The following is a 15,014-nucleotide window of genomic DNA, read 5'->3' as shown; positions in this document are numbered from 1 at the left end:
ACCACGCCCCGTAAAACTCTGAAAAGGTTTGTGAAGCCGACATTTTATTTGCTCGCATGAGCATTATTAGCATTAGCATTAGCCCAGCGCACCAACGGAGAGAGACTAACTTATGGCAACACAAAAGAAAACATGGGAGCGGTGGCGTGATGAGGAGGTGTCGGAACTAAGTTCCTGGGAAAAGTACTTGGTGTGAACGCGCCTAAGGTAATGCACCCCAAGGAAGCCTGAAACAACAATAAACATGCCTTATAAAAGAAAAAACGTAACGTCGGTATAGAAAAACATTAACACGTCATCAAGCCAAATCTTTCTAAATAAAAGGCAGTCAAAATGCTGAATATATATAAATGCCTCAGTTGTTAAAAAAAAAAGAAAAGGAGAGCGGCAATTGGATAACAAATTTAAAAACAGAAAGATAAACAAGAACAATGTACATATGTCCCATTTCAAACACCCATCAATTAACTGCACCAGTGTGGGGATGATTATAGACACTATCAAGAGATTAACTTAATAAACCTCCCCAAGCCAGCGGGGATAAATATGGAGAAGATTAGGCCAGAAACAATACAGTGTCCATCGTATGCGCCAGTCTAATCCTGAAATAATATGGAGGAATTTGAGCCCTATTCCCTACCAGTGCCGCAAAAGAAGATGGGCTAAGCCATTCTCGGAGCGGACCCAAAAATGCACCCATGACGAGCACCCAAGAAAGGAGGCCGGTCTGTTGCCATGACAACAAAGCCAAAAAGGGAACATGGGTTCAGGCCTTGTCAGGCTTTTGTAAGAAACATAAATAAATAGAGAAAGGACTTCATTTTAAAGCACCCAGGGGTTGCTCGGATGGCCCCTAAAGGCAGCACGGAAATCAAACCGCTGTGAGAAAACATACAAAAATACTAAAGTTGAAATGAGTATCTTGAGGTATCTTTTTTCTTTTTAATCTCTTGCAGGCATGACTTTTAAACGTTATTGGAGAGATTCTCATGACCTTTTCTGGCAAAAGAAGAGGTGTCTTGTTATGTGATCATGTGGGTGCCACTGTCTTCGATTTGAATCATTCAAAACAAACTGCACTTAAAAGAAATACAGGAGCCAGCGGGTGATAGTAAGCCACCCAAAACTGTAACTAATGTGTTCTAAATTCACAGTAAGAGTAACTTCCACTTATTGCAGTAAAAAGGCCGGTGTCTTTTTTACATAGCCACATTTACATCTTTCATTGGATAACATCTAAAGCTGCAACGATTAGTAGAAGTGGCTCAACCAATAAGCAAACAAAACCATACATTCTGCACCTCATGCTTCACCTCAGAAGTCAGACAGCCCAGACACAACACTTTAAATAGGCAGTCTATTCATGCTATAGTAAAGGCCTATAGCTACTGTGTGTGTATAAAAGGGTAGGTTTATTATCTTCGGGGCCATCAGGCAGAGAGCACCGAGCTTCATTTAGCAGCACTCCACATCAAGGAGACACTTGAAGACCCCTCCCCTCCTTGACTTCCTTTAGTAGCACACTGAGACGGCCAACTCGAGCACCCTGCAGAAAGCTGCCGTCAGGCTCCAGCACATTTACTGCTGAGTGGCATGGAACCCAGTGGCACAGGCAGTTAGCTTATCCCATAGTGTTGGCATTTATTCTACAATAAATGACAGTGTTAACGGTGCATGGCCATCAAGTGTATTTCAGACTGTAGGTCTGTGAAAAAGGGGCCATCATAGCCATTACATAGAAAAACATGCAGACAAATACAATTAAAGCAGCACAAAAACAAACAAGTCAGTGTCACCTATTCTCAAAAAGCCCAAATAGACTCGTGTCTAATGGACACATTTCCAAAATAGTTCATATGAAGCTTTTGGAAGGTTTCACCGGTGAATCAGTTGCTTCTATTTTTAGTCAGTCAAACATACATGGCATGGCATATGCTGGCATCTAGGCAACTATGATGTAGTCTTTGATGTACGTAGCATTATAGAGTTTTGGGAAACACAATAATATACCCATGTGTTAAACAAATGCATGTTTGTGCTTGTTGTGCCTGTATTGCAGGATAAATCAGTGTACATGGAAATAAGACATCAGAAACTAGGTATCCACATCATTTGAAGATGTTGAATGTTCATGAGTGACTTTTACCCTGAGCATACATTTGAACACTTTTTACACACTTTCCCTGATAGTATCTAAACCTTAGCACATTATAGTATAGCTTCGGGCTTTATTTGCCAATGCAATTTCTTTTGTAGTGCTAAATCATTGAATACTGTCATACTCAACTCTTCAGTGACATGTCTTTCCAGAAACAATGTCCAGATTCCTCAGGATAATCCATAGACATCGACCTGTCAGCCCTATTTAGAAGGAAAAATGTATTTTCTTTTGAATAAATAGCTCCAACCAAGACTCCCCAAAGAGATGTCTGTGGATTAAGCTACTTTCGCTAAATGTAAAAGTACAACAGCAACAAACAAGAGATTATCAAAGTAACAGCTGCTTAAAGCCCCAAACCGCAAAAGGCTCGAATAACTCAATTGTAATCAGGACTTGACTGGGATCAAAGCAACTAAACAACCACAGCAAACTCAATGCCTTTTTGAAAACACAGCACATGGAGAAGGGTGATATCACCAGCACTCTCTCTAGGAAAACATGACAAACTCATAAAAAGCAGAACTTTACTGTGCCATCCCTTGCTATCACCTGGTGCTTTCAATAAGCCCTCTCCAGTTGTATTCTCTGGGGGATGTGGGGGGAGTGAAACGGCTGTGTTGAGATGGATGAGGGCTGAAATCCTCTAGTATCTGTCAGGAAAGCCAAAACATTATCTAGGCATTGTGGTGTAATGTTTCTCAAACATTGCATGTACAAAATGGAGGGGAAAAAAGAAGCTTGTGGGCTTTCAGAATGTGCGCTTACAACAAAGCTAATTTTGTCTTTCCTCTAAATGGAAAGAGCAGTTTTCTCCCATTGAAAGCACCCATGTTTACAAAACAATAGCGTCTTCTAGAGCTCAAAACTGGCATCTCTCTCTCTCTCTCTCTTCACTTGTACTTTACTCGTTTCCCCCTTCTTGTACTAGTACAACTCTATCTGCAACCACCTGAACCAGTAAGCAGTGAGGCCCTGGACTAGCATACCAGTGGAGAAATTCCCAGATAAGTAATACTCCTAGCCTTGGGGCTTCAGGCATCAGCGCTTTGGCCCCTCCTATGGGCTACGTCATCAGCTCAGAGGCGCGCAGCCACTTCCACAAAAGGAATTCCTTCTTACCGCCTGCATGTAAGTATGAGTGCGTTATTTGTCTGCCTTTGCATGTGTGTGTGTGTGTGTGTGTGTGTGTGTGTGTGTGCAATAGACTGATCAGCCCAGACAATGAGAGATGTGGTAAAAAAGAGAATAATCATAGTGGAAATACATTCATTAATAAAAAAGCAATTCAATAAGGAATAGTCCATGTATAATTGTGTGAGATTTTAGTGTGAATTTTCATTCTATAAAAAAAAAAGAAGGTGTACCTCTGTGTGTGTTTACGCCTGAGACAAAGAGCTCGCAGCTCCTGTGCTATTGGCAGGGTTCATGAGGCCAGAGGGTAAGAGGGGGAGGGTTAGAGCGCTGCGGGGAGACCAGCTGGGTCCCTCCACTAGATGAGGCCTGTTGGGAGCTGTAACCAGACTACACACATGCACACAGCCTTCACTGCCCTAACTGCTGCCGCTGCTACTGAGGACGACCATATATGGCCCTGGGATTCCCATGGAAAAAACAGACCAGGATTGAGGAAGAGGGGGGGGGGGGGGGGGGGGGGGGGGGGGGGATGCCGGCAAGATCGTAACTGTATGTTTCACTTGGGCCTTTGCTCGATGCCAAAACAATAGCCCCACTTGAGAGCCAAATGAGTTTCCATGTGAGGGGTCCAAAGGCGAGAAGGGGCACCGGGGAGGGAAGAGAGGTCAGATAGCCGCGGAGAGATGGGAGAATACAACCTCCGTTGATATTTCCATATAATAGAACCCTTATGTGGAAGCTACTATACTGAGGAAAGTAGAAAGCTCAGTCAGCACTCACTGACAGTCGATCTACCAAAGAGGCATCGAGTTTGGTCCACAGTGCACCCCCCTCCTCTTACCCCAGTGTACTGGCACCCATCGCTCATGCCAACAAGCTCTGAGCCAAAGAGGTTAAATGGATAGTATGTGGGTGCAAGGGTCTGCCCTGCAGGCATTCGACTCATTTACAGCCATTACCAGCACAAATATGGATCACAAAAGTTCAATGCATCACAACAAATGCTGAACCACTAGTATGCAGTCACAAAGGAGACTCATTTCACAGTTTTGATTGGACTAAAATAGAATGATTATAATGTAATGTCTACTTTAACATCTGCCTCATGTAATAGGGCTGCCACTTCTTAGTTGACGAATTGGTTGTTTTGTTCTTAGCCAACTAAGATTTCTATGTTTTGTTTTTTTCATTTTCCAAGAAGTGTATTGACACATCTTTAATAAACTGATATCAAAGTGGTGTTTTTCCCTGCAGAAACTCAGTTATACAGATCTGTCAATTATATTATCTCATCTATACAAAATGATATGAACGTTAGTCACAGTGCTAATATGTAAAGAAGCAGAACAAACCTGTACATCTACTTCATATTTTGGAAATGTATCTTGTCAATAAGGTTATTTCTCTTGCTTTCATCTGTTGTGCAGCTATATAAAACACTTCAGTCCAGAGTAAGACTCAACTAGGAGGGAAATTGTATTCAAATAAAAGACGATAATATACTGTTAGAAAACAGACATTAGGCTGCTCCATAAGTAACTGGCCGACAATTCATCCAACACAAAACATTAGGATGCATATTTGTTTGCCTGTTTTCATGTCAATTATCAGGCAGTGCAGATAGCTTCATCTTACATGTGTGTTCATGTGTCTATGTTAGGGTAATGTCAGATATGAAGGCAGAGGGAGTGGAAGAAGCATGCTCACTAGTGGAGCCTCAAAGAGGAAATGAGAAAAATAAACAGCCACTTCCTGTTCCTCTCTGGCCTGAAATCTCCAACACCCAGACCACTCCTACTATCACTACCTCAGTAAGGAAAGACGAGCTCCCCGAGCTCTGGGCCTGAAAACGCACAGCACAAGAGCAACAACCTGAACAACACACAATGGATGGATATATATTAGGCAAGTTCACTTTTGTGACGGTTAAAACCCATAATTGATTAAAGGTGGGGTATGTCATTTATTTCAGAAACACTTTGTTATATTCCATGGAATGCTCTTAACATCCCGATAGCAATGAATATATTAAATGCTTTGACAATAAATACATAACAAAAAGTCCTCTGTGGAAGCCGTGGCGCTGTAAAAAGCACGACTAATCATTTGAGCCGGCCCGGCTAAAGTAACTGGATGGCCTACCTGCCTGTCAGCCTTCCATCTGTGCACAAACTTATCTCGTGCCCTCATTGGTCATGTGCGCGTTCCTGTGTGTTGGAGGAGAGGCTCTGTAAGGAAGTGGCAGATTTGTTCCGGCTGTGTATTTTCAAATTCGAGCGCACTCGAGCTGGTTTCTCCAAAATGACCTACCCCACCTTTAATGATCAATGTCAGCGTTTTTAAATCTAACAGAGTGGCCGAGAGATGACAAATGATGTTGCACAAACTTTGTCAGTCAGTAAACTCTGATAGGAGACAGAAAACTATGATGCATCACTAAATAAGAGTCCTGCACAGTGGAGCAAAATTCAAACATGTACATTTAACATGTTCAAAATTGTTATTCATCTGAAATGGTGGTGATTGTTTTTGTATAAATGTTTTACGTTGAATGCCAAGTATTTTCCTTTGTCTTACTACATCTGTGAGCCATGCTGGAAACAAAGGTTTTCCAACAGGTTTTCCTTTTTCCCTGCATCAGATAATCCAAGTATAAATTCAATCAATTATGAAACAACCAGGGGCCTAGACCTTGAGGATTGTACATTGACTGTTTTAGCACAAATGGTTGTGGTTCATTCATTATTCATTTGCATATTAACGTCTCAGCTTGATTGGAATCAGTGACCTGACATTAATGCTCTATAAAACATGGTGATCAAATATTGTTTGAGGGCACTGTAAATACATTCATTTCACTGCATCTTATTTTCCAATTGGTTTTGTAAGATTTGTAGAGCCTCACTTTGATAAACAAAAGGCTTTTTAATTCCACTAGGCCTGATTTCAATCAAATAGTGAGTTCATATCTTGTATCAAGAGTATATTGTTAAGAGTTCTCATGAATATTATATTCTATCAACAAAATCTAGTCTGGCACCAACAAGAAACGTTGAGTTTAGTAAAAGACACACATTTGTACCTAGCCAGTAAATCTTAATGTTTTTCGAGGGACATTTGGCCGCAAGGTTTAAAACAATGTGGATTATTCAAACATAAAAAACAGACATACTAATAGAAAAAAGCACAAGCTAACAAAGAGGCTATACTTATGTAAGGCTGTTTGAATCATGAGCCAAGGTACTCCGACTGTCATGGTCCAGGCCCTTTTACTGACACTGCTATTTATCTGCAGGAAGAGTATCACTCGCATGCGCTTATTCACAAGAACACTAATGGGGTAGCATCATGGAAAGCAGCAGGTTCATTCAATCTTATGTCCACTCCTGGCTCAGCGCTAACACAAATCAATGCCAATCAGGTATAAAGAGCGAGCCTTACAGTTGGAGATGCAGCAATGTAAAAGCTTGTCAGCTGAATTTGCTTTTGAAAGCCAATGTTGCGTCAGTAAAATATTAGGTTTACAGGTGATATCCATGCTAGGTGGAAGCAACAATGAGCTCATGCCATCCCTAATAAAAACGTTGTGTATTAACAATAACACAACATGTACACGTGTGTAATGGGCAAATCTCCGTGTTCACCTCTATACCCTTATTTCGTCAGCTGAATATGCAGCCATTTTGAGAATGCAAAGAATGTAACCTCACCCTTCCACAGACAACAAATGGATGCGCTCTGTGACTTAATTGTACTTGCTGCTCTGTAAGACAATGAGGAATTCTGTGACCAGGTGTTTCCAGTTCAAAAGCTCATAAAAAACACTCAGCGTGAGACATGTGACTGCCGCCAAGCAAACAACAGCAGTACGGTTTCAAGAAGACCTGGCGGAAGTAGAAGACAGACACTGTGTGCCACGGGGTGGGAGGAAAAACAAGCTGAAGTCATCCCACAAACATTTCACGGCAGCTCAATACTATGCACGGCTTGAAAAAGTGGGGGTAGACAGCAAAGCAAGTGGTGGGCATTTATCTGTTAAGCCACATCGCAGGTTCATTTTAAAAGTCTCACAGGCAATTATGCTTGCATTTTCATTCTCAACAACATGAACCTTGCCACGATAATGACTAAAATATTATGTTTGGGTATAAATAGTGGCCATTAACAAAACACATTCAACAGAAATGTTTTGTGAATGAATGTAGTCAATTCCATCTGGCTAAAAAGGTAAGTGGGATATTGATAATAAAAAAAACTACCCAACAATGTGCTTTTGGGCAAGGTCAAGTTTAAATCCATAGATTTGCCATCAAGTCAGCACAGATCATATACGTGGCAGCAGGTTTTCTCTTCCGAGGAATTCTCCATACGACCCCAGGTGAACCAGTTCCAACCTGCAGCAACGCTCGTCTGACATACTTCAGAGAACCCTTACTGCTCCAGATCCTCTGGTGGGGATGCCTTTGGCATTTTATCCCTGCTATGCGTTATCACAGCAGTGTCATATAGAGTTGAATAGAAGACGTATGCAGACCAGAATCAACTGAGGTATGCATGATTTTAATTTCAGAGGTGATCTACAGTACCGTCCTTCCTGTGAACGGCAGCTTCATGTTTAGTTTCTGAGCAAACAGAAAGAAAATACATATGAGATCGTACATCACCTCACTCAAGACACAATACTCATGTATCCATGTAACGTGTCACAGTTCAGTGGCTTTATACTCTTTGTGTTCGGGTTACGAGTCGAATACATTGGACCTAAATATGAACATTTGATTTATATTATAAATACTACAAATCAACTCCACTGCAAGACATTAGATTATCCTTTCATCCCGTTTTGTCTACACTGTGGCTACCTATTTTCAAAAGTCATATACATGTTCTCATCGTGATTGTAAAAGAAAACACCAACGCGTCACAATCAGCAGATGACCAGGCATGTTGCGAAGCATTGGCGCGCACAACACCACAAGAACTTCCTGCTGCTGATTCTGGGGTTGGTGAAAGCTGAATGAAACTGCGCGGGCCAGCTCAACCTGCTAATTATACTCAGGTAATATACATGTTCTCGGGCTCCAATTCTAAACGTAACATCTGTCATGCGGCATACCGAAGATACAATGGTGCTACAGTGATTCACTGCAGACCGGAATTCATTTTTACTTATGTAAGATGATACTGTTACGTAAGAAGGAGATTGAGGACATCATGCTCATCTCCTATTCGTGAATCTACAGACAAATGCACTGCCTCCAAACACCCAAAGCAGCTCACAGGGACATGACACCCACGGGTGCTTGCTGTGTTCAACACACATTTTAGCACTTCAGTACTGGTCACAAACACTGATTGTTGTTCAAACGTAAAATGGCTGATACTGGCAGAACATCGAATATAACATTCCTTAATCAAACTCCCCTCTCCATCTTACTGTTTCTTCAGTTGCTTTAATCCATATTGATCCAGACATGTTTTCATAATGTTGCTCCTGCCATCCGTCTGATCTCATTTGATAGGTTACAACTTACTTCTGCAAGACCTGTTTAGGTTCTCAAACGCTTGATGAAATAATGTTTCCACTACTGAAGCTACAAAGCTGTGATGCTGTTTGGGGAGTGGATCATTCATTAGAATAAGTAAGTGCACAAAGTATCTGAATACAAATTATTCTATTCCAGTTTGCATTGAAAACAACCAAATGACATGAGTCAGTGTAGGCTCCTGCTTTTAGAATTGAAATATGAAACTAATGTCATTAATGATGCACAATCTCCTGTCTAAACAATAACTACAGCATGAGGTGACACTTGCTAATAATTTGCATGGAGGACTGGCAGCTAACTAAACAAAGAACGATCAAATCTAGACGGTCTATATTCCACAGCATGAATTATTAACTTGCATTTTAATGTATTCTGCAATAGGTTAGAAATGCATGAGTAACTAGCTGCTACTGTAAGATGGCCTTCAACCATAACAAAGACCCCAGAAACCTTTTGCAAGAAAAGAGATGTGAAAGCAGACATCTTCTAAAGCAGACTGATATCTAACGCTCGTACTGCCTTCAGGTATTCGGGCAGCGAGATCTTGTTACAGCCTAGAGTCATTTACATTTTATTAAGCCATTATTTTAAATGCAGTTTACCTTTTCAAGTTGACTTTAAAAAAGGTAATCTACCTGCAATTACTCTTCAGCTAGTTAGAGCATAGAAGCAGCAGCTGAGGTACTGGTTTTCTTTGCATACATCCAACAAAAGAAGCAGGCATGCTGGATCCACACAGTCTTCTCTGAATCTTGAAAGCATCCTGGTTGCAAGTCACCTGTACACAACAACGTCATGACACTTGAACAATGGATAACATATTGACTGAAAGACTGCAATTCAGTATATTAATACTTTATGTAAATGTCCAAATATCAGCAGGATTCCCATTCAAATCTTCATGCAAAAGAGCATTTCTTCATCATCTGGGTTCATGTTGGCCCACATGCTATACACCCTTATAAACCCCACAAGATGATAAGAGCCTTGTGTGTATTACATCTCACCCTCAAAAAATGTAATCTTCGGTAATCTTTAAGTCATCGAATCTGGGAGTTATTCAGCAGGCAGCTGTAAGATTTGTTTTTGTGGATTAAGCCTTTTTTGATAAATCACTAACCTGTTGTATGGGCTAGCAAAACAGGTGAGAGAAACAGGTAAGATCGGTGGTGCAACGTGATGCTTGTCTCAGCCAAGGGGCCTTAGCACATGAGATAGAGGGATTTTCTCCCTCAGGCAGAAAGACAGGAGGTTTGGGGACTGTACGAGGGTGCCATTATGCCCTCAACAGGGTAAAAGGTCAAACGCACTTGCTTTTGCTCCTCTCACTGGCCAACTGCGATCCTCAGGCACAGCTGAGAATCTCAGGGTTGGGGCTGTAATGAGAGATCCACAGCAATTATGTAATGTGCTAATATGACTGATGCTGGTCTGTAAAAAAGAAGAAACACAGCCACCTCACCATCTTCCACCACATGCTCTAGAATTATTCCATTGCTAAATTCATGAAACTGATTCTCATTTCAAACTGCTGAGCGCTGCCAAAGACTCTTTCTCTGCTCAGTGTTATGCAACTCCCACTCTGTACATGCAAATCCACCAACACAAGTGACTAGCAACCTTCGCCGAGTCGTCGTTATGGAGACAGTGCGAGATAATGTTCATAGACTTCAGGGCCATAATGAGGGTGTGTAATGTCAACAGAGCAAAGGCATTGTAATACCCTACTCTGACTTGTTAAGCTGGGCTGAGTCTTGTCACCTTGGGCGTGGGGGATCAGCAAAGGCCATGCATGCTAAAGACAAAAAGTTCAGGTGAGGGTCATTGTGGAGATGTTCTTGTGTGAAGCGACAAGCCCTGGTTACCTCCGGACTAATTGCCTTGATGGAGTTCAGTGGGCAACAGTCAGCTGGGCCTTGGCATTGTATGGGGAGAGGCAAGCCAGAGAGAGAAGGACTTGAGGGGAGGGGTTGAGGTGACAGCTGAGGAATGTCTGCTCTGCTCTCTCTTTGCCATGGTTTCCAGCGACTGTCATGTGAGGAATGCATGGGCTAGCACGACAGGACTAGGAATGCTACTCTCTGAGACGAGTTTAGCCTACGAGATCTGGAGTCTCCACTTGTCTACTGAACCCGTCATTCACTTGTATACTCTTTACCGTCCAGTGCATGCAGTTTGTATTTGGGAGGACCAATCTGTCTCAGTCAATCACATCACAAAAGGGACATTTGATTTGGAAATGACAAAAAGCTATATAAAGCCGCACTCTTAACTCGATCAAAGAGTGGTGAAGTCACAGATTATTATTGGTGAATTCTCCAAACCTCATCCCTCACAGCGTCCATATGTGCAAGGGGGCCTGTAATGACAATCATGAATCACATCGTAGAGACAACAACAGACGGGAACATGTTTACGGGTCCTTCTGAAACAAGTCATTTTTCCAGTGACAGAAGGACCATGAATCGCATAAAGGAACAACCTCTGGCCTTATTGTGAGCTTATGCCAGGGCAGGACTACAAAGCAGAGCTACAGACTCTGAGTCATACCCAAACTTAGTATCATCTCTTGAAACCCAGTTAGGAGAATTGGTGGCGCTGGTTATTTATAACCCTGCACCGGTCACTAGCACTGGGAGTGATAGCGCTGCACCCAGAGTGGGGTGAGTCCTCATGCAACAACATGACACACTTCACAACAAAGCAGGAGGTCAGTCGTACAACCGAATAGGGCAGTTCACTTTAAATGACCAAAAAATGATCCAATTAAAAACGTGTTATGAATGTTATGATCTGTATTTAAATTTAAAAAAGCACAACAAAGTTATCATAAAAGACATCCCATGCATGCCTGACTGTCCATCTCCTCTGACTGTCCTTCTCTTCACCTTGAATTTTTGGAAACTATCACTACCTTGACGACATTCTGGATAAGGACTTTAAACAGATACCCCTCATCTTCTACAATTGTTTTTATTAGATCTCAAAACCCCAGGTTTACAAGCTGGCCTACAACAAAAACACACAAGGCAGCTACTTGTCTCCAGAGATGGTTAGGTCTGAAGAGCGGCACTGCAAATTATTTCCTCACTCTAGCTCATCCCTGGACATCAGCCCAAAAAAAGGCAGTGTTTCCACCCAATGAGTTTGCATGGGGGGGCCATGCTTATTCAAAGTTTCATTATAGCTGACTGAGCACAAATGATGGTTGATTTAACAACAACATTAAAAAGCAAACTGAGAAAAATACAGATCAACTCACTAACTAAAGATAAAGCTTATGATGAACCATCTCAGAAATGTGGCTTTTAAACTTGTATTAGGTGTAACAAAGTCTAGCAAGGTGGCGCTCTTAGCATTACACTGGACATTTAGAAATGAGTCATAAGGTGACATCACTAGAAATCTATAAAAAAGCATTTAATATGAATTGGAAATAATAACCTTTAATTAATTATACGATCATTCAAGCACTTGCTATGCAAATAAATAGGGGGAGGAAGTTTCTTAACTGTGGGAATGTGGTACATGTGGAATACATGTAATCTTGCAATAACTGGAACTTAGATTTGTTCATAATAAAAGCAGCTATGTAGCCTGTGCCCCCAGATACAAGTTAAAAGATCCCTTTCAAATGTGTATTTATATAAATGCTGATAGTGTTGATATACTATACTTATATATTTAAAGTATAACAACTGTCACTAAATGTAATAACAGTACAGTAATAGTTTCCTGGATAATACCAATTATTTAACAGTAAATGGTAGAGAGAATAGCTCACATCTAGAGAAAAGCATATAAAGAATCAAGTAGTAGACAATACAGGAATTCCTAACTAAACTGACTTGTTCATAATGACTTCAATTACAATTATGTCAAGCTACTCTGTTGTATGTACAGTAGTACACATCACTGAATGCAACTTGGCCACATCAGGACTCTTCTTTATGAAACGTTTACTGCACCTTCTATAAACCATAATAATCCTATCCATGGACAGGCATTTTAAAACTAGGTGTATCTGACTCACACACGGTGTAACTGACTTACGAAAGCCCAGACAGGCTGCCATTTTCATTAGTCGGCTTTGAAAGTAGAGGCTAGTAAACGCAGCTACCGTAGGCAGCGGGCAAATAGTTAGCTTAGCTGCTGACATTCCAGCCAAATAGCAACGTATTTGGCACTCATATGTTCTCGTAACACCACAAACTATAATGTCACAGAATGTTAAACTTGGAGACAAAACGATAATCGCTGACGTCGCTTCTCAAGCCAGCTAACGAATGAATTAACCTGGGCTAAATCTCCAAAACAGCTATCGACAGCTAGCTTGCCCTGCTAATGAAGCGTTAGCATACATTCCGCTTGGCTCATACTCTTCTAAAATAATGAACAACTTAATGACATTTGAAGTCATATACCATACCCTGTTGTCCACAGTGTTTATATAACGTAAATGTCGCATACAGTAAAGGCTGTGAAAGGATAAAATAAGACTGTAATCGAATGACGTTGTAAGCATCCAACGCTAGTTAGCTTATGCTTCCTCCAGAGATTAGCCGCAGTCGCGGTGGAGGGTTTATCAACAAAACCACTTTTACTGCTAGCCAGGTAATAGCCATCGTTCTGGAATTCATTTTTGTTTGGACCAGTGTCTCAATCAATGACAACATTTGCGTTGAACTCATAGCATGACAGGATCGTAGCACCCGAAATTAGTTTTAGCCAACAATATCAATGAACCATACAATTTACAACATAAATAACACAACGTTGCAATCTGAAGTGCAGCAGTACAGCAATTAGACTGCCCCCACCGACTGGGGATATAATAGCTCCGGCAAGTTTACTGGGGCAAAAGTAGTTCTGAAAGCGAAGCGTTTAACTTTGTTGCTTACTGTCGATTGCACTCTGAAAACTGCATACACAGTTAGTACTGTTATGACTTTAGAAATCCCACAACCAAGCTCACAGAGTAGCCCTGTGGTCATCTATAACGTTGCTCTGCGTCGAAAAGGACGTGCTAGGTAGGTAAACAACTGGATGAGAATGGCTTCCATTTGACAGGTGTTCCAGAGCAAGCAGTTGCTAGCAGCAAAACGATATGTATGTCTTTATAGTATCGGCAGGGCCAGTGAATGACGTTGACACATACAGCAGGCTACCACTAACCTGGTGGAGGGCGGTGAGACCGTCTACATTGGCGTAGTTGATGTCAGCGCCCCGGTCAAGCATTCGGAGCACCTCCTCGGTATCGCCGCTTGAGCAGGCAGCCAGAAACACGGCGCCATCATCGAACTTCACCTTCGTCTTCTTCTTTTTCAGAACAGGAGGCTCCTGGTCCGTTTCCGAGCCCAGCCAGCGCTTTAACTGCTCATTCCTCTTCTGCTTGGCGTCCGCCATCTTCATCCCCCTCCTGTCTCGGGCTTCTTATCTTTCTCCGAGAGAGGATATACTTTATAGTGCCACTATCCCACAGCGCACTGGGGCGTGGGAAGGGAGGGCTGGGGAGGAGGGGGAAACCGAGAGAGAGAGAGGGCGTCTGGATTGTTTCCCATAATCTCGCGAGATCTGGAGCTCAGGAGCTGCAGTATAACGTCATCATCAACAGATTATGAAGGGAGAGTGAGCAGCAGGGTAATCCCTTATGGACCGTACGGTGTACACCAAAGAAGACAAGGGTACTTGAAAAATATATATTACATAATATTTAGCTAGCTTGCTATTGTAGAGAGGGAGGCACTGTTACATACAGTTTCAAATATTTGTACCATCTCCTATCTGCTCCTTTTTATAGGCTATTGTTGATATTACTGGGGGTACATAATAAAAGTTCACCCTCAGTTCAACCATAACATGTTTACTACATCTGTGATATAACTAAAGCAACGCATATCAGCAGGCTTCTCCTAATAATAACATCTGCTATCATATACAATATATCAATAGCTGCCCACAATCTCTACACAAGGTCCAATTTCATTTTCTACTTTCCGAGTTGCTCAGTTGTCATGGAGATGGTTTACTTTTATCAGGAGATGTTTGACTGTGTGGAGATTATCTTTCTGAAACTCAATATATGAAGGCCTTCTTAATTCTTCCATCAAGCCTGTCAAATGTATTGTATACCCGCTCTTATACAGTATTTAATGCAAACAATGTTATAA

General features: G+C 41.6%; 1 protein-coding gene across 7 annotated transcripts in view; it reads right to left on the bottom strand.

Moving 5' to 3' along the window:
* The window catches only part of ppp1r12a (protein phosphatase 1, regulatory subunit 12A), a 52,110-nt gene extending 37,755 nt beyond the window's left edge, over positions 1-14,355 (bottom strand). For 6 of the 7 annotated variants that reach the window (XM_034225867.1, XM_034225869.1, XM_034225870.1 and 3 more), the window contains exon 1: positions 14,020-14,355. In XM_034225867.1, the coding sequence (XP_034081758.1) occupies positions 14,020-14,256 (237 nt within the window). In that variant the 5' untranslated portion in view covers positions 14,257-14,355. Of the gene's footprint in view, positions 1-2,287; positions 2,362-14,019 lie in introns of all 7 variants that reach the window. The other variant, XM_034225872.1, reaches the window with a different exon arrangement.
* Between the last annotated feature and the right edge of the window lie 659 nt (positions 14,356-15,014).

The sequence above is a fragment of the Gymnodraco acuticeps genome, unplaced genomic scaffold, assembly GCF_902827175.1.
Source record: "Gymnodraco acuticeps unplaced genomic scaffold, fGymAcu1.1, whole genome shotgun sequence".
Taxonomy (NCBI): Eukaryota; Metazoa; Chordata; class Actinopteri; order Perciformes; family Bathydraconidae; genus Gymnodraco; species Gymnodraco acuticeps.
The sequence above is the reverse complement of the archived record's forward strand: the minus strand, read 5'-3'. Positions and strand labels throughout refer to the sequence as shown.